The sequence below is a fragment of the Molossus molossus genome, unplaced genomic scaffold (assembly GCF_014108415.1).
Source record: "Molossus molossus isolate mMolMol1 unplaced genomic scaffold, mMolMol1.p scaffold_m16_p_19, whole genome shotgun sequence".
Taxonomy (NCBI): Eukaryota; Metazoa; Chordata; class Mammalia; order Chiroptera; family Molossidae; genus Molossus; species Molossus molossus.
The window spans coordinates 42,268,955-42,290,820 of record NW_023425354.1 but is presented as its reverse complement, the minus strand read 5'-3'; the positions used below and the strand labels follow the sequence as shown (position 1 = coordinate 42,290,820).

At 47.1% G+C, this 21,866-nt stretch overlaps 1 protein-coding gene across 3 annotated transcripts in view; it reads left to right on the top strand.

Moving 5' to 3' along the window:
* The first annotated feature begins 527 nt into the window (after positions 1–527).
* Positions 528–21,866, top strand: part of PITPNA (phosphatidylinositol transfer protein alpha) — a 40,548-nt gene continuing 19,209 nt past the window's right edge. The window contains exons 1-5 of one of the 3 annotated variants that reach the window (XM_036268115.1): positions 528–757; positions 4,554–4,584; positions 10,075–10,220; positions 15,446–15,537; positions 21,119–21,126. In XM_036268115.1, coding sequence (XP_036124008.1) covers positions 738–757; positions 4,554–4,584; positions 10,075–10,220; positions 15,446–15,537; positions 21,119–21,126 — 297 coding nt within the window. In that variant the 5' untranslated portion in view covers positions 528–737. The remainder of the gene's footprint in view (positions 758–4,553; positions 4,585–10,074; positions 10,221–15,445; positions 15,538–21,118; positions 21,127–21,866) is intronic. The other 2 variants (XM_036268117.1, XM_036268116.1) reach the window with 2 other exon arrangements.

Below are 21,866 nucleotides of genomic sequence, written 5' to 3'. Positions count from 1 at the left end.
TAGGCACTTAACAAATACTAACTGGCTGAATGACATTACACTAAAACTGCCGGGTGAAAATCTCGGCCCTATCTCATGCTAGCTTCGGACTTGAACAAGCCTCTACCTCTGCCTCCTTCTCGCCCGTCAACGGGAACAGTAACAGTACCACTTCGGTAGTGTTGCCCTGAGGAGCCCAGCACTTAGAAGAGGACTTGCACGTAGTAGATTTGGCTCGTGTTAACATTTGTTTGACACGACCCTTTCCTAGATCTCAACCCACCCCACTGGGTTGGCCGAAGCATTTAGGTGCATCTGCCTCGGCTGCAGAACTGCCCCACCTAAGACCTTGCCCGACACCTACTGGCGGGGTCTTGCGCGCGCCCGGAGTCCCACCCCTGGCGCCGACGCCGCGGCCCTTTTAAGGACCAGGGGGGACCGGCCGGAGGAGACTCCGCCTCCGCGCTGAGGTCAGCGCGCACCGCTGCGTGTGACGCTCTGGTTGCCGCAGAGACGCCCCGCCCCCGCGCGGTGCTGCGGAACCGGAGCTCCGGGCGGCGTCGGCAGCGGCGCGGGAGGCGGCGAGGCCGGGTCGCAGGAGCCGGCGCAGCGAGCGCAGCGAGAGCGGCGGGGACGGAGCAGACCACGACGAAGACGCACAGGCAGCCGGGCCGGGCGGGGCCACGGGGAGAGCGGCTGCCGGGAAGCGGGCGGGAAGCCAGGCGGGCAGCGGGCAGCCGCCGGAGCCGCGAAGCGACATGGTGCTGCTCAAGGAGTAGTGAGTGTCCTGCCGGCCGTGCGGAAGCGAGGTGGAAGGCAGGGTCGGGCTGACGAACAGGAAGGCTGGTGGCCTGTTGGAGGGATGCAGCGGCCGCCCTGGGCCCGAGGGGATGGAGAGCGCTGGATGGGCTGTTGGGCCGCCCAGCAGGGGCTGAGGGGACAGGGAGGGCCGGACAGGGCCTGAGATGGGGTCAGCGGGAGTAGGGAGGGACGGACCGCACCTGAGGTGGGGCCCAAGGGGGCAGTGAGGGCTGAATAGGCCCGAGGAGAGGCCGAGGGGACAATGAGGGCCCGGGAGGGCCGGAGAAGGGGTCAAGGGGACAGTGAGAGCTGGACAGGACATGAGGGGCTGAGAGGATCCAGCGCACTGGGTGAGATGTGGGGTGGTTCTACACTGGGGGCGGAGGGACGGAGGGGCCAGCCAGAACTGCAGGAGTGGCAGAGAGGACCTGCAGGAGAGGGAGACGTCTGAGGGGCTGGGGAACATTAGACAAGGGTAGGCAGGGTCAGTGAGCTAGTGGGGAGGGGTTTGGGGGATGCACCGCACTAAGGGGCTCAGAAGATCAGATAAGAGCTTCAGGAATGGAGTTGAGATGATGGGGGCAGAGGGAGGGGTGGTGCTGAGGGGAACGAGGAGAATGAGTGGCTGCCTTAGGCAGCAGGGGAAAGATTGTAATAAGTGGATAAAGGAAAAGGACTAGGGAGTCAGGGCCAGGTTTGGGTGATAGGGGAAGGGTCTGAGGACCGACCCTTAAGGTGGTGTGACATGGTGCCCAAGTGGTAGGTAACGAAGAGGCAGTATTGGGGAGAAAAGCTTAAGATGACTGCTTGAGACTCGGGGATGTTTGGGTAAAGAGTCCAGAAGATGTTGGGCAGGGAATGACGTGATATGAGGGAGTGATGGAGAGGGCTAAGATGTTACCAGGGGAAAGACTAGTTAGGAAAGAGTGTATATTTGTGAATAAATATAAGAATCAGTGGAGTAGGGGTGGGAAACAGGGGCAGCCTGTCGCTAGGGAATTCTCAGCCTTGGTGCAAAGAGATGGGGAACTTGCTTTGAGGAATTGAAGAGGTTGCCATAAGGCCATTAATTGAGAAAAGACAATGAAAAGTGAAGGAGTTCTTGAGTAGTGACTAGGGCGTGGAAAGAGTGACTTCTGGGAGGAGTGGCAGGGTGATGGGTTTGCTTCCAGAGTCAAGGGGATTGGCTGACAGGTAGGGATGTTTGGATTGCTAAGTTTTTCAAATGTGAAATGACCCATCCCTGAAACTCATGGTTCCAAGGAAACATCTCAGGACATTTTTCATTCTTTCTTTCCAAAGAGGAGATACTGGATTTGTGTGTAAAACTGCTTCCCTGGAGGGGAGGGCATGTGGACAGCATTGGGCCAGAAGCCTAGGAATTCTGGAAGTGAGAGATGTCCAAGAAAACAACTGGTGGGATTCACTTGATGGCCAGGCAGGTGTGCAGAGGGCTGTTTCCATTCTGTCGATGAAGGCACTCTGCCCCATCTGACTTGCTCGTTGGAGGTGTTTAAGACATTTAGGACATAGTATAGAGTTTTTGGATAACAAAGGGAGCAGAAATTCAGGTGTCAGCCTAGCTAAAGAGTATTATTTTGAAGCCCTCTACCTTAATTTCTTGATATCCAGTCTGATGTTGATTCAGCCAGAACTTAGAGCTTTTTATGTGGTGAGGAGGAAGAACCTTAGGATGCCAACAGGAAAACAGCATGGTGCACTTTGGATTGTAATCTTGATTCTCCAGAAAACAGGCTTTTCCCATTCTCCTGATCCCTTTTTCTATTCCCAGGTGGATTCGAGAATCTGTAGAAACCTGTAGTTTTGTAAAGACAGTCAGGTAGGGAAGGGAAGGGACCTTCAGAAGAGATGTGAGTGAGTTTTGAAGAGTGAGTTTTGAAAAAATCTATTCCCATTTTTTGTCCTCCTCCCTTTGAAGTCTGCTAGGGAACGGTCCAAGGGGCCGGGCATGTGCGTTTCCTTCCTGTCCGACTTGTGCCCTGTATGTACTCAGGCATGTGCGAGCATCCCTGGGTGGGGGACACGGAAGGGGGCATCTGAGACACTTGGCTGTAGCTGCAGCACTGCAGCTCTGGGAATGGTGTGAGTGAAGGTCACACTGAAGTGAGCACAGCTCTAGTCTCAGCCCAGCACTGCTTCTGTGGCCCTGTCCTTTGGAATTGCACCCTATTGCAGCTGGGGTGGTTTTGCTCCCAAGGAGCCCGGGATAAATGTCTGGGTATCAGCTGTAATGTCAGCATCCTCAGAGCATCCTGTCGGGAACTGGCTGATGCCCTTCTCCTTTTGGGGGAGACTTGGTGCCCATCCAGGGTCTGAAGGTTATCCCTGTTGATTTTTCTGATACTTCCTCTAACAGGATTCTCCTTGATTTGATTTCTGAAAATTCTTGGATGTGATTTTTAATGCTGTTCTTGAATATAAAAGACTGATTGTTTTCTAGGAAGTTTCTACTAAGGGTGCCGAAATTGTGGCCTCCAAGTTGGAAATATGTTTCTGCATTGTCAGCTTTTTCTAATGGGAGGAGAGCATTAGTAGCAGCATCCAATAACCTGCAGGATTTTACGTTATTTGAGTCATTCTGGAGGAGGGGAGTTAGCAGGCAGTAAAGACTTGGATACCATTTTGTTTTTCTTGCTACTTTTCTACCTGGTGCTTTGCCTGTAGTGCGATGTTTTCCTCAGACCCCTCTGTGTGCTTCTTGCTACCTGGGAGACCTTGGTAGAACTAGAAAACAGTGAGCGGACTATTTACCAATCTGGAGCAAGGATCCTGATTGGAACCACTGCGCAGGACAGAGGGTATATATAGCAGCTCATGCTTCACCAAGCACACAAGATACAGCAGGCTCCAGGGGATTCCAGCTAGGGTCCACGAACTGACATCTCAGCTTGTGATTTGTATGAATACAACCAAACATTTTTGTATCAGCCCTCTTACCTCACAGCTTTGAACTAGGGGTTGGCTATTGCTCTGTGTGACAAATGCAAGCCACCTGGAGGAGTGTTGCTAACCGTCACACCAATATGGACTTTGCTGGCCATGGCTTCTCTGTCAGGTTTATGGTGGTACCTCCAATGATGGGTGATCATTGAAATAGAGAAGAAAAAGACAGTGAACAATTGAGGTGCTTTTGGATAGCTTCTGGAGGTCAGGACACAAGTTGGGTGTCCTCCTCTCTTGGTGGCTTTATGGTAATAACTTGTATTGTAATATCCTGTCCCAGAGCAGAGATGGTTGGTGCATGCTTTTAGAGTGATTCAGCCTCTAAGGAGCTTGGCCCCTTCCTAGCCTTTCACCTTGAGGGCTATATTGTTGGGAGGTTGGGTTCACAGAGATGTAAATCCCCAGGGTCTGTTTCTTTGGGTCTGAATCCTCATCTTGGGTTTAGAGTTTGCAGGGGTGGGTTCTCCTGTGTTAGCTTCCCCATTTCACTAGACTTGGTGGCAAGTTTTGTTTTGGGGAGATTATTGGAGGAGAGAAAGAAGACAGTTCCAAAGGTGACTCGGAGGCCTGCCTGAGAAGTAGCTGGTTGGGAGACAGGTTTGCACTGAATCACAGAACTCTAAATGGGCTCCCAGGAGGGCACAGAGCGTACTAGCCTCGAAGCACTTGGGCCATTCTCAGCTGGGTTTCTGACAGTGAGCGTAGTGTCATGTGCAACAAAATGTTTAATGCTATTCTGAGGTGATGCTTGAAGAGCCTTGGCCAGGTTTCAGAGCCTGAAGTTGTTATTGTTTTTCCCTCTCTTGTAGTCGAGTCATCCTGCCTGTGTCTGTAGACGAGGTAAGTCCTTCTTCATTTTACCCATAGTTGTATATAATTGCTCCAAGTGGCCCAAACTCTTTGTATGGTTTTCATGTCTGTTCTAACATAGAGATAATAAATACTCAATGTGAATTTTCCTGGTGCTACTTTTTCTTTGGTTAATTCTCACTCAAGGATATTTTCCCATTGATTTTAAAGAGGGTAGAATGAGGAAGGGAGAGAGAGAGAGAGAGAGAGAAACATCAATGTGAGAGGAAACACAACGATTGGTTGCCTCCCACATGACCCCAACCAGGGCCAGGGATTGAACCCGCAACCCAGGCACACACCCCTGACCAGAATCAAACCTGCGACCCTTCTGTCCGCAGGCCAACACTGTGACCGCTGAGCCAAACCGGCCAGGGCCAATTTGTGCTTCTTAATCCCTTCACCTTTTTCACCCAGTCCCCCAACTACCCTCCTCTCTGGCAATTCTCAGTCTCTTCTCTGTATCTATGAGTCTGTTTCAATTTTGTTTATTCGTTTATTTTGTTCTTTAGATTCCGAGTGTTAGTGACATCATATGGTATTTGTCTTTTTCTGACTGACTTATTTCACTTAGCATGATATTCTCTAGGTCCATCCATGCTGTCACAAATGGCAAGATTTCGTACTTTTTTATGGCCAAGTAATATTCCATTGCATGTATGTACCACAACTTTTTTGCCCACTCTTCTATTGATGGGCACTTGGATTGCTTCCATATGTTGGCTATTGTAAATAATGCTTCAGTGAACATAGGGGTGCATATATTCTTTTAAGTGTTTTGGGGTTTTTCGGATATATACCCACAAGTGGAATCACTGGGTCATAGGCAGTTCCATTTTAATATTTAATATTTTAATATTTAATATTTTAATATTTTGAGGACTCTCCATGCTGTTTTCCATAGTGGCTGCTCCAATCTGCATTCCTTCCAACAGGGAAGGCACTTGTTTTATATACCTGGGCAACTGTGTACACAGCCTGCCCCAAGTCATTGGCATGCTAGGTGACTGAATAGAGACTAAGTCAGTCTGTCCTTTACCTGCTGGGACTGTGCCTGTTTTGGGACATGTTATTGAGGGGATTGAGTGTGTGCATTTCTGGGACCTCCACAGCTTGACTGGGAAGTGTGCATAGCTCTCTCTGGTTGTGCAACAAACCAGCAGGGCAGGAAATCTCTGAGGCTCTCCCTAGCTACACTCTAGGTGACTGCTGGGAAGACCAAGGCCCAGAACTCTCCTTTTACGGTGGGCAGGGAATGCAAATGGGCTTGGCTTGCCCTTTGTCCTTTTATGGTTCTTGGGCCTGTCGTCTCTGTGTATGGGAATCTGGCAGGATTTGCCACAAGAAAGTTTACAGGCCATGCTGACTCAGAGTTGGTCTCTCGGACAGCAGAGAACTGTCACAGAGCCTCCTTGTCCCACCCGTTCCCTGAACTTCCTCTACTTTCCTCTCCTGGCACAGCCTTCTCTTTCGCTTCCTTCTGAATCCATCGCCCTCTCTCCACCCTCACTTCCGGCTAAACTCCAGTCTGAGTGAAGTTTGTCAGCTAGCATAGTGCCCTCAGTCATTCTCTTTCCTGCAGTGTCAGCATGAAGCTCCTGTGATAACTTCTAGTCTGTTCCAGACATGAAATGGAAAAATGAAACCAGAGCCCACAGCACAAGCACAGTTCAGATGAGACAAATAACCAAGCTTCTTGATCCCCCAAAAGTGGTGGGCAGGTGTTAGCCTCCTAGAGGATTGTCTCCACTGGTAGTCTGGAGGTCTGATAAAAGCTATAGAGACCTGGGGAAGGGAGCCAGAGGTGGGCCTCAAACATGATCTGGGTGTTCTGGGAAAGGAGAAAGGAAACAAGACTGAGGAAACTGGGGAAAGGGGGTGGTGGATAGATGCTGCAATCTCTGGAGGCACCTTAGATGTACCTAGGGCCTAGGAACCACATTCTTGGGCTGATAGGCATTGGCTTGGAAGTGTTAACCCACTTCCCTTGGGGGCTACGCTGTTTTTGTGAGAAATAGAAAGTGATGATTTTCCCAAGCAGGAAGGCCCAGCATGTTACTTGAAACTGGGGGTCCGATGACTCCCTCTCTGCTGTATAACATGATCCCACCCCACCCCCAGTCAGTAAGATCTCCCCAGGAACTTGGGAGTGCCTCAGTCTGGCATTTAGGGAAATGGATCTTTTCACAGGGAATTTCTTGATGGAATGAAGGATGAGAGTGTGGCAGACCCAGGAGGGCCAGCACCTGTTTGGGGCACTTCCTGGCTGCTCTGTGTTTAGGTTGGAGGGGCCAGAACACTGATTGCGTGTAGCAAGTGAAGAATGGACAGAAAGGGGAACTTGGAGAGTGTCTGCGATTACAGGTTTTAACTTGTGGTAGCTTTTTTGCAGCATTGAGGAAGTGATGGGGCAGGTGAACAGAGCTGGAAGTCTATGTAGGAGCTGGAGAAGTAAGTGCTGGTTAGGATTCATCTGTGCCTGGTGATGGTCATTGTGTTCTCAGCTAGAAACTGCTGCTGAGAAAGCAGTCCATGGCTTGGGGTTGAAGCAGGAGCTGCTCTTTTGATAGCTTGAACCTTAGTTCTAGAAGATCAGAAAATCTTGAATGAGAGGCCAAAGAGGAAACAAGGAATGATCAGCCTTCTCAGAGCCGTTATCAATAACCCCCTCCTGACTTCTGGTTCCCATGGGAACAGCCCAGTGTTATGTGACTGATAGATTCACTTCCTAATTAGAGATCATGATTTGAGACCCTCAGAGCTTTCTGATTTAGGGGGGAAAGAGGAGAAAGAGAAGACTATATCTTTATTTCTGATGGTCCAAATCAATATTTTGGGATGGAATTAGCTTCTAACTGGTCAGACCCTTTGGCCTAATACTGCAAAGAGTTTCAGGGCATTCTGCAGCAGAGCAAAAAACTCTGACTGTTTGATGTGGGTGTATCCACCAGTGGTTCCTGGCTCAGGGCTACCCACCCTCCACTGTGGGCAGGGCTGTTTTACTTCTCCTTTCCAGAGATGCATGGCACCATCCCCTATGGTAACTGGCCCAACAAGGCCATGTGGGCGGGAACAACAGCTGTGCTGGTTTGTTTAATGTCAGTGTTTTAGGCCCACCCACAGCATCTTCCTGGGCTCCTACTCCCAGATTGCCAAAGTGGTAGAGTTGCTTGTTTTTCTTAGCTGAGAGTTTTAGTTCTCTGGGACAAGGAAACAAATCTCAAGGGCAGGAAGCAGTGTCCTAGGCCTGAGGCAACTGGAATCCCAGTCTCCTCAAGGCTCTTTATCTGATACAATGGTCTCACCCCTACTTCCATTTCACCCCATTTGAGTCCGACTGCTTTCTGCTTTCCCAGGACATGGAGCCACTGTGCCAAAGGGAACCCTTGGGCATGGAAAGTGTTCCTCACCTGTGGCTTGTGGAAGCCAGTTTTACTTAGCCCTTTGGATTAGCAAAACTGCCTTCTCTTGTCTCACTGGGATTAAAGGATCAGAATATCAAGGGAGATTAAAGGGGGAAGATGCCAGTCCAACAGACTGATCCTCTTAGAGCCTGCCCTCTGATTCCTGCAGCTGAAGAGGAACCAATGAAGGGGATTAGTCTGTATTTGGAGCCCCTCCCCAAGCAGCACTACCAGCCAGCAGGCAGTCCCCACCACCAGGCCTTTTTTCCCTAGCCTGCCCTTTAGGATTGCTGAGTCAGTGGTTAGATGTTCTTATGACTTCTCTGAAACAGAATTACTGCTCCTTCTTAAGAACCCCTGGCTCAGCCAAACCCTGACCCACTTGATAGGGGTTTTCATGTGTGCCTCAGCTAGGGAGTGGCCTTGGAAAGGCACAGGGACAGCTTGAGGTTCCATGGGGTCATTGAAGCAACACTGATATTGTTCTGGATTAGCAAGGTCAAGATGACTGGCTCTCACCCCTGTGCTCCTCTTTATGGGATTAACTGAGCCTTGGTTGCTTGCCTGGGCCTTCCCTTGGCATTTTGTGCTGGGTTCTTTCTTTGGAAGTCAGGGCCCTTTCACCTTTGTGATGAACAGTGAATTTTCCTGGTCTGCTGCTTCACCTTCCGGACTTTGCCCAGAAATTTCTCTATGGTGCTTAGGAAGCTGCCTGGTCGAGGAAGCATCCAAGTTTGAGATGATACAGCCCTGGAAGCTGCCTCTACTCCTTGCTCTTGCAGGCAGTGGTTTAAATGACAGCTGCCCAGACACAGCCTCTCTGTTTTAATTTCAAAGGGAGAAAAATGTTCTCATCTTTCACTCTTGGGAGTACCAGTAGCTTGGGGAGGGGACACAGGGTGAGGAAAACCTTTGTCTCCCCACACAACATATTGGGTATGATAAATACTTTTTTCCTCTCCCTGGCTAGTGTGCTCAGTGGTTAGAGCTTCAGCCTATGCATGGAAGGGTCATAGTTTCAGTTCCCAGTCAAGGACACATACCTGGGTTGCAGATTCGATCCCCCGACCTGGTTGGGGTGCATGTGGGAGGCAATCAATCAATGTGTCTCTCTCACATCGATGTTTCTCGCCCTCCCCCAGTCTCTAATCATTGGAAAAAATATCCTCGGATGAGGATTAACAAAAACAAATAATAATAATACCTTTTTCTCATATTTCCTAAATTGTGCCTGTGAGGCACTGGCAGTGACAGGCAAGATGCATTGTGTGGTATAGATGTAACTTCCTGCATTAAATGCTTCTGTTCGTTCTCTTTTCACCTTATTTTTCCATCCAGACAGCTTCCTTCAGAGAGAAGGGAGCAAAAGGGCCAGGTCTGGGCACTGCCCAGGTCATTGGCCCTAACAGTGAGTTCTCCTGAGGGGGTCAGAGGAGGCCAGTGATCTTGACTGGTGACTTGATAGGGTGTCATGTGACCCAAATAAAGGAAAACTAGGCTTTTGCCATCTGGTAAGTGCCAACACAGAGGGTGTACCCAGCCAGCACAGACCGTGGGGTAGGAATCTGTGCTATCTAATGCTATCTAATATGGGAAGCAGGGCACTTGCTTCAGTCCCATCAGGAATCTGGAAAGTATCAGGAGGTCTGGTTGCCTGCAAGACTGTTTTCTGAGCTGCTGGCAGGGTGAGTAGGGGCCTACCAGTGGAGAAAGAAGTCATATCTTAGGATCTGTTTAAATGAATGGAACAAATAGACTTCTAGCAACTACCCTAGATCTTTTGAGGTCTCAGCAGAGCAAAAGCTACTTTGGATTCTATAATCTGTTTTCTGAATTGTGGTGTGAAAATGGGAAGGATGAAATGAAATGCATAGGATGGCTAAAGAGAGACCATGAAGCAGCATTTTCAGTTGCTTTGGGTGGATTTGAGCAAGGCCCTGTGTGAAACTTCAGAATGAGTTCTTAAATGAAGGTACCCCAGAGTGAACTAATTGGACAGGTACAGGCAACTGGACCATGTGTAACTGTTTGGAAGATTCTGCATTGACAATTAACTCCCGTCTCTCTGTTCCCTTAGTATCAAGTAGGACAGCTGTATTCTGTGGCTGAGGCCAGCAAAAATGAAACGGGTGGTGGTGAAGGCGTGGAGGTCCTGGTGAATGAACCCTATGAAAAGGATGGTGAGAAAGGCCAGTACACACACAAGATCTACCACTTGCAGAGGTATGTGGCTATACAGCAGAGCCCAAAGATGGCCTGGTTTTGAAGTGGAGATAATGGATAATTGGGGGTTTCCAGGTTATTAGCTGGTTGCTCAGGTTGCTTCACCTGTGAGAGTAGGTGTAGGTAGGACTTCTTTGTTTATTTAAAGGTTTAGGGGGTGGGTTTTGTTTGTTTGTTCTTTATTTTATTTTATTTTTTAAAAAGTAATACATATCCTGCCAGGTTCCCAGTCCCCAGAGGTGATAGTGTTTAGTTTCTTGTGGGCCCTTCCCACAGTAATACTCATTGTCTATGAGTATAGGGGCGTGTGTGTGTGTGTATAAATGGGTGTTCATTTCCTTTATTTTTATCTTAACAGATGAGATCATATTATACACACCATTCTTGACTTTGCTTTCTTGTTACTTATATATCATAGCTTTCTTTCACGGTCAGCATTTCGGCCTCATTCTTTTGAAGTACACATAGTATTATTTTGTACAGATGTGTTGTGAGTTGTTTCACCTGTCCTCTCTTGATGTATGTTTATAGTCATTTCCAGATGTTTGCATACAGTGCTCCAGTAAACTCCTGTGCAGATCTTTTGGTGTGTGTGAATCTATAGTGAGTGTTCCTGAAAGTGGAATTGCTGGGTCAGGTAGCATTTTAAATTCTGATATTGTTAAATCAGCTACCAGAAAAATTTTGGTACCTGTCTTTGGATCAAAGACATAAATATTTAAATATTTGAACTTAATTGTGTATTAAAATTTATAGCAAACCACACAGATTTGCCGAATCCCTAACTAAAACAGTAACGCAGGGTATGGCAAAATAGGTTTACAGCTGTGAGTACAGGAAACACAGAGTTTATTCTTTTATTATTATTTATAATTGTAAACCGACCTTTGTCACACTCTGTATTTCAGCAAACTCTGAGGCAACCCAAAGGGTATTGAAAATAATAGTAAACATGTACCAGCTTGAATGGAAGTTGAACCAAGCAAGTTTCAGAAACTATGCAGAACTGGCCCTGGCTGGTTTGGCTCAGCGGTTAGAGCATCAGCCTGCGGTCTGGAGAGACCCAGGTTCGGTTCCCGCTAAGGGCATGTACCTCGGTTGCAGTTTGTCCCCGGCCCTGGTTGGGTCGTGCGGGTGGCAGCCACTCGATGTGTCCCTTTCACATCGATGTTTCTTTCTCTCTCTTCCTCTCTCTCCCTCCTGCTCTATCTGAACAAAAAATGAAAAAATGTCCTCGAATGAGGATTAGAAAGAAAGAAAGAAAGAAAGAAAGAAAGAAAGAAAGAAAGAAAGAAAGAAAGAAAGAAAGAAACTATGCAGAACTGGAAAAAATAAACCTGAACACATATATATTTTAAATATTTTTTCTTTATTGATTTGTGAGAGAGAGAAAAGGAGAGGAAAAGAGAGATAGGAACATCGATGAGAGAGAACATCAATTGGCTACCTCCTGCATGCCCCCCACTGGAGATTTGGCCCAAAACCTGGGCATGTGACCTGACTGGGAATCAAACCGGTGACCTCTTGGTGCATGGGTTAGCGCTCAACCATTGAGTCACACTGGCCCAGGCCTGCCTGAATTTTTTTTTTTAATCCTCACCTGAGGATATTTATTTTTCTACTTATCTTCAGATAGAGTGGGAGGGAGGGACAGAGAGAGAGAAACATCGAAGTGAGAGGGACACATTGACTGGTTGCCTCCCGCATGACCCAGACCAGGGCCAGGGATAAACCGCACCAGAGGTACATGCCCTTGACCAGAATCAAATCCGAGACTTGTTGGTCCACGGGCCAATGCTCCTAACTGCTGAGCTAGTATCGGCTAGGACCATTTTTACCTTTTATTTTTTATCCTCACCCAAGGACATTTTTGTACTTATCTTGGCGGGGTTGGGGGGGCGGGCGGGACATCCACGTGAGAGAGACACATGGAGTGGTTGCCACCCACACGACCCCAACTGGGGAGGAGACTAACTGCAACTGAGGTACATGCCCCTAGTGGGAACTGAACCTGGGACTCTCCGGTCCGCAGGCCAACACTCTAACTGCTGAGCCAAACTGGCCAAGGCATTTTTACCATTTTTAAGTGTAGAGTTCAGTGGTATTAAGTACATCCACATTGCTTTGCAGCTTACACCTGAATCTTAATTTCTAGTCACCAGACTGAACTAAAACCTATTTCATCTTTGTTAGGTAAAATCCCTGATTTAATATAGTCTGCCACTCTGCAGGTGTAAAAATGCTAGTCCAGAGGGGCCTGGATTTTGTGAGTGCTGGAGCCGGGAGGAAAGCAGCACTGTGAAGTGGGGGGAACCTCACTGTGTTCCCACTTCTTACAGTGTGCTTTTTCCTCCACGCCTCCTCTTCATCTCCTTCCCTACTCCGAGTTGGCTACCAGCCAATCTGTACTGAGCATTAACAGTTACTTAAAATTAGGCTCGAGGTGTATGTCAACTATAATTGAAAATTAATATTAAAAATTTAAAGTTCAAAAAAAAAAAAAAATTTAAAGTTCAATATATGTCTTCCCCCATAGTTGCATTTGTATTTTTTAATATTTTTTATTGAGTTTTTAGAGAGAGAAGAAGGGAGAGAAAGATAGAAACATCAATGTGATAGAGACACATCAGTCGGCAGCTTCCTGCAAGCCCCCCACTGGGGATCGAGCCCATAACCTGGGCACATGCCCTGCTCAGGAATCAAACTGGGACCTCTCAGTCTGTGGGATGATGCCCAATCCACTGAGCCACACTGGCTGGGCACATTTGCATTTAAAAAACTTTTTTTAGTCCTGGCCGGTTTGGCTCAGCGGTTAGAGCGTCCACCTGCGGTCTGGAGAGACCCGTGTTCGGTTCCCGCTAAGGGCACGTACCTCGGTTGCAGTTTGTCCCCGACCCTGGTTGGTCGTGCGGGTGGCAGCCACTCGATGTGTCCCTTTCACATCGATGTTTCCCTCTCTCTCTCTTCCTCTCTCTCCCTCCCACTCTATCTGTACAAAAAATGGAAAAATGTCCTCGGGTGAGGATAAAAAATAATAATAATAATAATAATAATAATAAATAAAAAACTTTATTTAGCCCTGGCCAGAGGTTAGAGCGTCGGCCCGCAGACCAGAGAGAACCGGGTTGGGTTCCCACTAAGGGCACATACCTCAGTTACAGTTTGTCCCCGGCCCTGGTTGGGGTCGTGTGGGTGGCAGCCACTCAATGTGTGTGTCTGTCACATCGATGTTTCTCTCTGTGTCTTTGTCCCTTTCTCCCTCCCGCTCTATGTGAAGATGGATGCGAGAATGTCCTCAGGTGAGGATTATAAAAAAAAAAATTTTTTTTATATCCTCACCCAAAGATATTTTTCCTTTTTTTTGGGTCTTTTTTTTTAAGATAGGGTGGGAGGGAGGGAGGGAGAGAAAAAGAGAAAATCGTCCATGTGAGAGAGGCACATTGATTGGTTGCCTTCTGCACAAGACCAACTGGGCCAGGGATTGAACCTGCGGCTCTTTGGTGCACAGGCCAATGCTCTAACTGCTGAGCTAAACCAACCAGGGCTGCATTTGTATTTTTTAAAGAGGATTTTGAAGATAGTGAGGTTGATAGAAGGGATCAATTTGTTCCTTAGCTCACTTGGTCCAACCACAGTTGCAGAGAGGAAATCTGTAGGACCTGTCTTACCTTACCCTCTTTCTTACAAGAGAGGGCGTAAACTTTGAGCTGCTACTACTATTTCCTTAACTCCAAACACACAGCTGCAAAAAAATGTTTAGAAGTGTTTAATGCCACAACCACCTCTCGTCATGAGGACCAAAGCCTCTTTGTCAGCCATCTAGTTGCCCTCGTCAGGGATACAGATTCCCACCACCCTCTTCCTTGTCCCTTATATCAAATCAAGTTCTTTTGACTCTATCTCCTTAGTACCTGCAACCTTTCCACTTCTTTTCATCACGTCTTACCTCAATTACTATAGTAGCTCCTAACTGATCACCTTGCTTTCCACTTCTCCACACAGCTTTGAGTGTTTTTTCTAGAAGACAGGGTCTATTGCTCTCTGGCTTGAAAGCTATAGATGGCATCCCTTTTCCCTCAGGATGAAGTCCATACTCTCTGATGTAACTTACAAGATCTTTTCTGACCCAGCCACTGTACATTCTCTTGTATTCCCTACTTCATACCTTACACCAGCTACTCTGAACTTCTCTCTCTTCTAACTTTTCTCACCTTTCTCCTATCCTTGTGTCTTGTTCAGTCCTACTCTCTGCTCTGTGTATTAGTTTAATCCTTATTCTCCTGAGGAGCCTCCCATGCCCCATGCTGCCCGCACCATGTTCAGCCCCCATGCTCTGTCCCCCAGAGCCCTGTTGTGGCACACATAGTGTTGTCCTCTGCCTGGTTATACTCCCCACTGGAATGACAGCTCCTTGAGGGCAGGAGCTTAGTCTCTGTGGTTTCTGTATGTATCCTGGTACCTGGCAGATGGAAATGACTTGCCTGAATGAGCATGGCAGTGAGTGGGTGGGTCTCGGAGGGTTGCTCTGAGTGCTCTGAGTTAGCTCTCTGTTGGGTTAGCTCTTTTTTCTTAGGCCTCGGGCACTAAAGCTGATGAGATTGTTGGAGCCCGCTAAAGACTGCTTAGAATGCCAGTGACCAGTTAAAAGAAATATATGTACCTTTAAAAAAAAGGTGGGGGCAGGGGTAGCTCTCACTGAACATGCTGTTCTGTAACCTGAGATAAGAAGAATTAAATAGAAGAAAATATCTTGTCCTGGGAGGCAGGTGGCCCTGAGAGCCTCCTGGCGTCCCAGAGCTGACAAGACCATCTTGAATTCCATAATCAAAGTTAGTCAGTCTCTCTGGTCCATAAACCTGGACTTGGTACACTCTTGGAGATATCTCATCCTTGTAGTGTGGAGTGTAATGCCCTGGGCCCAGTGAGCTCTGGAAAAAAAGCATAATGAGTAGAATGGTTGATAAACCATGGCAGGTAGCCGGGGTCTCACCTCTTGTCCTGTTCCTGGTGGGTAGTAGGGGAGATATGAGTGGATGTTAGTGGCCAGCCGAGCTGGGGGTTCAGATTCTGACAGGTGGCTTCTCACACACAAGAGTAACCTACTTATCTCATGGAAATTTACTTGTCAATTCCCTATTGAAGAGGCTGGAGCTGTAGCCTGAAGAATGTGATGTAAAAGCCCATTGTCTTCTCATTCTCTTCATAACTCCTTTTTCTCACTATAGCAAAGTGCCCGCGTTTGTTCGAATGCTGGCCCCAGAGGGAGCCCTGAATATACATGAGAAAGCATGGAATGCCTACCCTTACTGCAGAACTGGTGAGTGCAGACCTGGTGGAAGCTAGAGTTTGGGCCCCAAGATGGACAGAAGAATGTGGTCAAGTAGACCCAGCAAGGGGGGAGAATTGGGGTTTTGTGTCCCACATTCATTTTACGGATTAAGCCAGTGGAAGGATGAGTTTGGGACTTCCTTCAGACCTGAGGCTGGTTGTGTCAATGTTGTCTAGTATAATTTGGCAACCAGCTGGGTGAAAACCACCAAATAGTCATGGCCTGAGATGGCACAGAACCAACCCCTCTTATTTGGGGATGGTATGATAGTTTTGATTGTTTTTACTGATTCTGAAAGTAATGTTGTCTATGTTTAAATTTTAGAAAGTACATAGAAACAGAAGAAATGAACTATCCATGAATCTCTCTCTTTTTTTTTTTTTTGTTAATCCTCATCTGAGGATACTTTTCCATTGATTTTTCAGACAGAATAGAAGGGAGGGAGGGAGAGAGAGAGAAACATCAGTGTGAGAGAGACACATCAATTGGCTGCTTCCTGCATGACCCCGACTGGGGCCAGGGATTGAACTCGTAACCCAGGCACATGCCCCTGACCGGTAATCAAACCCAGGTCCCTTTGGTCTGCAGGCCAGTGCTCTAACCGCTGAGCCAATCCAGCCAGGGCTTTTTTTTTTTTTTTCTTAATTTTTAAAATTGATTTGAGAGAGAGAGAAACATTGATTTGTATTACACTTATTTATGCGGTCATTGGTTGATTCTTTTATGTGCCTGACCAGGGATTGAACCTGTAACCTTGGTGTATCAGGACAATGCTCTAACCAACTGAGCTACCCAGCCAGGGCCATTGGTGGATTCTTGTGTGTGCCCTGACTAGGGATTGAACCTGCAACCTTGGTGTATCTGGAAGGCACTCTAACCAACTGAGCTTCCCGGCCAGGATTCTCTTATCCCTAGGTAGTCGCTGTTAACATTTTAGTGTCTTTTCTCCTGGTCCTATTTAAAATTTTTTTTTTCTTTATTGGTTTTAGAGCGAGAGGAAGGGAGAGCGAGAGAAAGAAACATTGATGAGGGAGAACATCAATTGGCCACCTCCTGCATGCCCTCCACTAGGGATCGGACCCACAACCAGGGCATGTGCCCAGACTGGCAGTTGAACTGGCGACCTCTTGGTGCATGGGTCGATGCTCAATCTCTCAGCCTCACCGGCCAGGCGAGGCCAGAGACTTGAGAGAGGCAGCCGTCATAGAAAAGAGCCTGTAGGGTGATCTTCCTTCCCTGGGGATGGCCTAGGCCTAGACACCAAGAATATAGCAAAGGAAACATTGGTGTTGTTGGGGGAAAGTGGAAAGAAGTCCAGTTTTTGATGACAGGTGATTTAGAATCAGCTATACCTCAGATATGTTATATAACACAGGAAATGTGCATGCCAGGTTTGGGTGGAGAGATAGGGAGCAAGGAGGAAGAGAGTCACTGCTAAGAGCCCTGACTTACGCTAAACCAGCATGTCCTGTAGTTAAAGGTGGGAGTGGGGGGTGGAATCATTTTCTTAACCTTGGACAGTTTCCTGCCTTGAGTTCCTAGAAAGGAAAGATTTGAACCTCCGCAGAGAACTTTCTGTTCTAGACTTTTTGGGATTCCCTTTGAGTAGTTCAGACTCCTAGCTTTCCAAGATTCCAGAGTAGATCTGGAGGACCCAAGATGGTACTGGTCCATATCCTAGGGTGGTTCCTGGAGGTCCCCTAGAACTTGTCTGTGAGGTGTGTGGCCTTCCCCCAGCCAACCTCCATTTGTTTTCACAGTCTGGCTATGGGGTCCTCTTGCCAGCCTCTGCTTACATGTACTGCTTTACTTGCCTCATTTGTTGAGACCTGGCACTCCCTAGATTGTATCTGATGAGGATGTTTCACCCATGTAGTCATTATCCAGTGAACTTGGGAATGATTAAAGTCTAGAGCACAGGATCATTGTTCTTTCCAGTCCTTAAGAACCTTGTATCAGGAGATTAACAATTATTGATAGGACCTGGGTGTGTGACACTTAGAGTTTTATTGCTATAGCTGAAAATGCAGATGTCACTATTCCAAAAGCATTGGGTAGCAAGCTGTTAAATTCTTGGAAAAGAGACATGCACACACTTTCTTTTTTTAAATTTCTGTTTATTTATTTATTTATTTATTTTGTGTGCACACATTTTCTTAAAAGACCGTGTGCACCGTCGCTGCATATGTCTGGTCTAGGGCCAAAGGTGAATTTCCTTGATATCTAAGGGAGTTGCATTGAGCATGTGTCATAAGAACCTTTGCCAACTTGACATAAAGGAGGCAAATGAATAGCATGGACTCCTCTTTGCCTGGGGCAAGGTTCTGGGTACACAGCTTGTGCCTACTGAGAGATACCACTGTCCTCTGTGTAGTTCTGGGGAGTGTGCTGAAGGTGACATGGGCGATTTTCTAGCTGCCAGAAGTTCGTTCACATATTGTCCTGATCTTTGGCCAAAAGGATAAAAAAGATAAAAAGTAATTTCTTTATAATTTTTTTTTTTAATCCTCACCTGAGGACATTTTTGCATTTATCTTCAGACAGAACAGGAGGGAGGTGGGGGGAGAGAGAAACATCAATGTGAGAGAGACACATCGAGTGGTTGCCACCCACACAACCCCAACCGGGCTGCGGACAAACTGCAACCGAGGTACGTGCCCTTAGTTGGAACCAAACCCGGGCCTCTCTGGTCTGCGGGCCGATGCTCTAACCACTGAGCAAAACCATCCAGGGCAAAAGTAATTTCTAAATACTCCATGAAGAGCAGGTAGGGAGCAGGGGGAAGGTTGGTTTCTTCAGTGGATGCTGACCTCACATAGTCACCATCGTAAGAAATGCGTATGTTGAGTCTTAGATCTGTTCAGTTAAACGCTTGTTCTTTTAAAATAAACAAGAAAAGCTAATTTTCAGTGCCCTTTGGGGGTTGATGAGAGAAAAATGATTAGTTCAAACATCTAAGTTTGGTCCAAGTAGATAAAAGTTTGAAGTTAGATAAGAAGCATGGAATGAATTCCTCATGCCTTTTGGAAGGCTCTAACCTTATTCTGAGTGGAATAAACATGGAGTTGGACCCTGGCCAGTTTGGCTCAGTGGTTAGAGCGTCAGCCTGTGGACCGAGGGGTTGCGGGTTTGATTCCAGTCAAGGTCACGTGCCTGGGTTGCAGGTTCCATTGCCAGCCTTGGTCGGGGTCGTGGGGATGGCAACCAATGGATATGTCTCTCTCAAATGGATGTTTCTCTCTCTTTCTCCTTGCCGACTCCTTCCCTTTGGCTCGCTCCAAAACTCAATGGAGCCCTGGTCAGTTTGGCTCAGCGGTTGAGCGTCAGCCTGCGGACCAGGCAGTCCTGGGTTCGGTTCCCACTAGGGTCACGTACCACCAAAAAAAAAAAAAAGTACTAAAAAATCAATGAAAAAATATCCTCTAGTGAGGATTAACAATAACAACAACAAAAAAGTTTGGAATACTCTGCTCATTATCAGCTCTTTCTATCTTCTTACCTCATTTTTCTCCATGTCTTTCCCCTGTTGGGGAATTAGGATGTGAAGAGGTGGTAAGATGGGGTTTAGTCTGTGAATGAAAGTAGGAAGTAGAAAATAAATGTTTCTCTTTCTACCTCTCCTTCTAGCTTTGACCCTTGGCTGAATAGTCTCTTGCTAAGCCATGGTTTTAAAGTACCTTATTAGTGTTCTTTGGAGAGCTTGATCTTCTAACTACAAAGGGTTTCCTGGGACTTTTCCAGGGTGCCCAGGATTGCAGTTTGAAGAAAAGAGAAGTCTGGGAACGCAGAGGTGTTTGGAGGATCAGGGAGGGCTAGAGAAGACTAGGGAAGGTTGTTTGGTCACCCAAGTTGGCATTAAAGGCCGCTGAGGGTCGTCATTATCATAGATTCAGAAACCTAATTTGTCAGAACTGAGTGGATCTATTTCTCAGGGTCTCAAAAAGACTAAGGTATAAAAACCCCATATGCCAATATATTAAGTTGTATTGAAATCCAAAATTACTAATGAAACCAGATCTTCCTCTTTGCTGATTAGTGTTCTTTTCTGGTGGGCTCTTCTACACGAAAAACCAAAATATGTATAATCAGGTGCCAGTATGTAGTGAAAATGTTCACTTACTCAAATGATCAGAATCTTGTGTCTGTTGACTAGCACATTCTGTCCTTACTAGAGGCCAAGCTAGAAGGAGAAAGTTGTTTGGAGAACATGGATTTAGAATCAGGTGGTTAGTTGGAGAACCTTCGTGGCTGGCGTCATCAAACCAGGCCAGCCTGACACTGCTGTCTCCACTCTCAGGATGGGGCGGCTGGATGTGCCACATTTGCAGCCTGGGACTCCTGCTCCTAGGACAGCCCTGGAGAGTTTTTGCCAAACTGGCCTCTTTGGACTTCCCTTGATGGATATTACACTCAGCATGTCCTTTTTGTTAGCACAATTTTCTCCAAGCTGATAACAGAGCAGTTATTTCAATAGTCCTTTTAGTTATAATCTTAATCTGGTGCTTTCTTCCAAATTTCTTTCACTGAATTCGGGGAAATTACTTACAGTGTCTCGGGTTGTTTCTATACAAGGTAGATCTTCTCCCTTATATTTCAACTTCTCTTCATCTCAGTCTCACAGGTAACCTTCATTGCAGTTTTGGAGTGATGGGGTTTGACTGTTAGTCCCATAAATATCCAGACATGGCAGTGTGCATCCATCAGAAATTGAGATACTGTAACTCCTAAATTCAGAGGGGACAATGATCTGGGCTCTTGTCAAGAGGAGAGCTAGTCCATTCCCCGGTGACATTAGAGCTAGTCATTTTCTCTGATAAATAATTGATCTGTGCTTTCCGAGGGGGTCTCATTACAATGGGCAGGAGTAGAGAGGGTGAGAGGTCTGGTTACAGTGAGAGGAGGGATGCAGGAGGCAGATAGAGAGTGCCTGGCTGAAGTGCCCTGCTCTGTGCCCCTGAAGTAGGGGGGACGCCAGGTGATGCTCTGAGTCAGAGTGGTGGGTCTCAGTGCTTCAGCTGATCAGAGCCAGCGCCCTCTCCTTCAGCTGGAAAGAATCTCAAGGAGCTGATAGTGGCATTCCTTTAATTAATTCCAGCCCTGGCCGGTGTGGCTCAGCGGTTAGAGCGTTGGCCTGCGGTCCAGAGAGACCCGGGTTCGGTTCCCGCTAAGGGCACGTACCTCAGTTGCAGTTATCCCGGCCCTGGTTGGTCATGCAGGTGGCAGCCACTCGATGTGTCCCTTTCGCATTGAGTTTCTCTCTCTCTCTCCCTCCCTCCCACTCTATCTAAACAAAAAATGGAAAGAAAAAAAAATGTCCTCGGGTGAGGATAAAAAAAATAATAATTAAATTCCAGATTTGGTCTTTTGGGACTTTTGTATGATTGAAATTGGAGGGTTGATGCATCTGAGGCACCAAATGCACTCATTGGGGCTTGGTCGGTGACTGTGGAATAAGCCCCAGGGAGTGGAGAATTTGTTGCTACTGTGATCTGTGGAGCTAAGGGGCAGATATTTATTCACCCTCATTAATCTTTTTCTCTCTTCTTTCCATGCCCTTGCCTTGGAGCAGTTATTACAGTAAGTATTTTTTATTGTTTTTTTTGCAAGGGGAGGGGCTGGAATTGTAGATGATTTATAAGAAAAGAAGAAATAAAAATGTAACCACGCTAGAAGTCCCTGGGTATTCCTTTCTCTCTGTTGAGTGTCTTTTAGAGTTGTTGAGGCTTAATCCTTTCAGTCTTAAGGAGTAACCTGTTAATTCGCAAAGTAGCCTCTTTCTTCAAGTTGCACTGGCAAGTGGCTTTGTGAAGTGCAGCAGTCAGGACCATGGCATCCTAGCTCTGGGTCGCACGGACTGAACGACCCGAGGCTCTCCCCTGCTCTTGCCTGGTCATACCTTTTCAAGGTTGCACAGAACTTCAGTTCAGCTGAACTGGGTGGGCATCTATTGACCCCAGTGAGCACTGACCCTTGGCAACATTAGGAAGTCAACAAGGTTTCTCTTCCATGACCAGCCCCTGTGTCATTGCCCCTTCTCTCCACCTACAGTGTCCTCATCCAGTGTTTTGTCCCTGTTGGTCAACAAGCAGTTCTTGGGAACTTAATCCCTACTAAGGAATTAATGGACTAATGTGCTCTTCCTTTGCCTAGTTCCAATTTTTAAAAAGTTTTAAGGGAAGAAGATAGTAATTAGCGTGAAGAGTTAATTTGAGAAGAGAACTTTGGGCCTCAGCAAAAGGTCAGCTGGGGGGAACGGGGTAGTGGTGAACATTTTTGGTTGGTTGGGAAGCCTTCCTGTGCTCTTCCCATACTGCTCT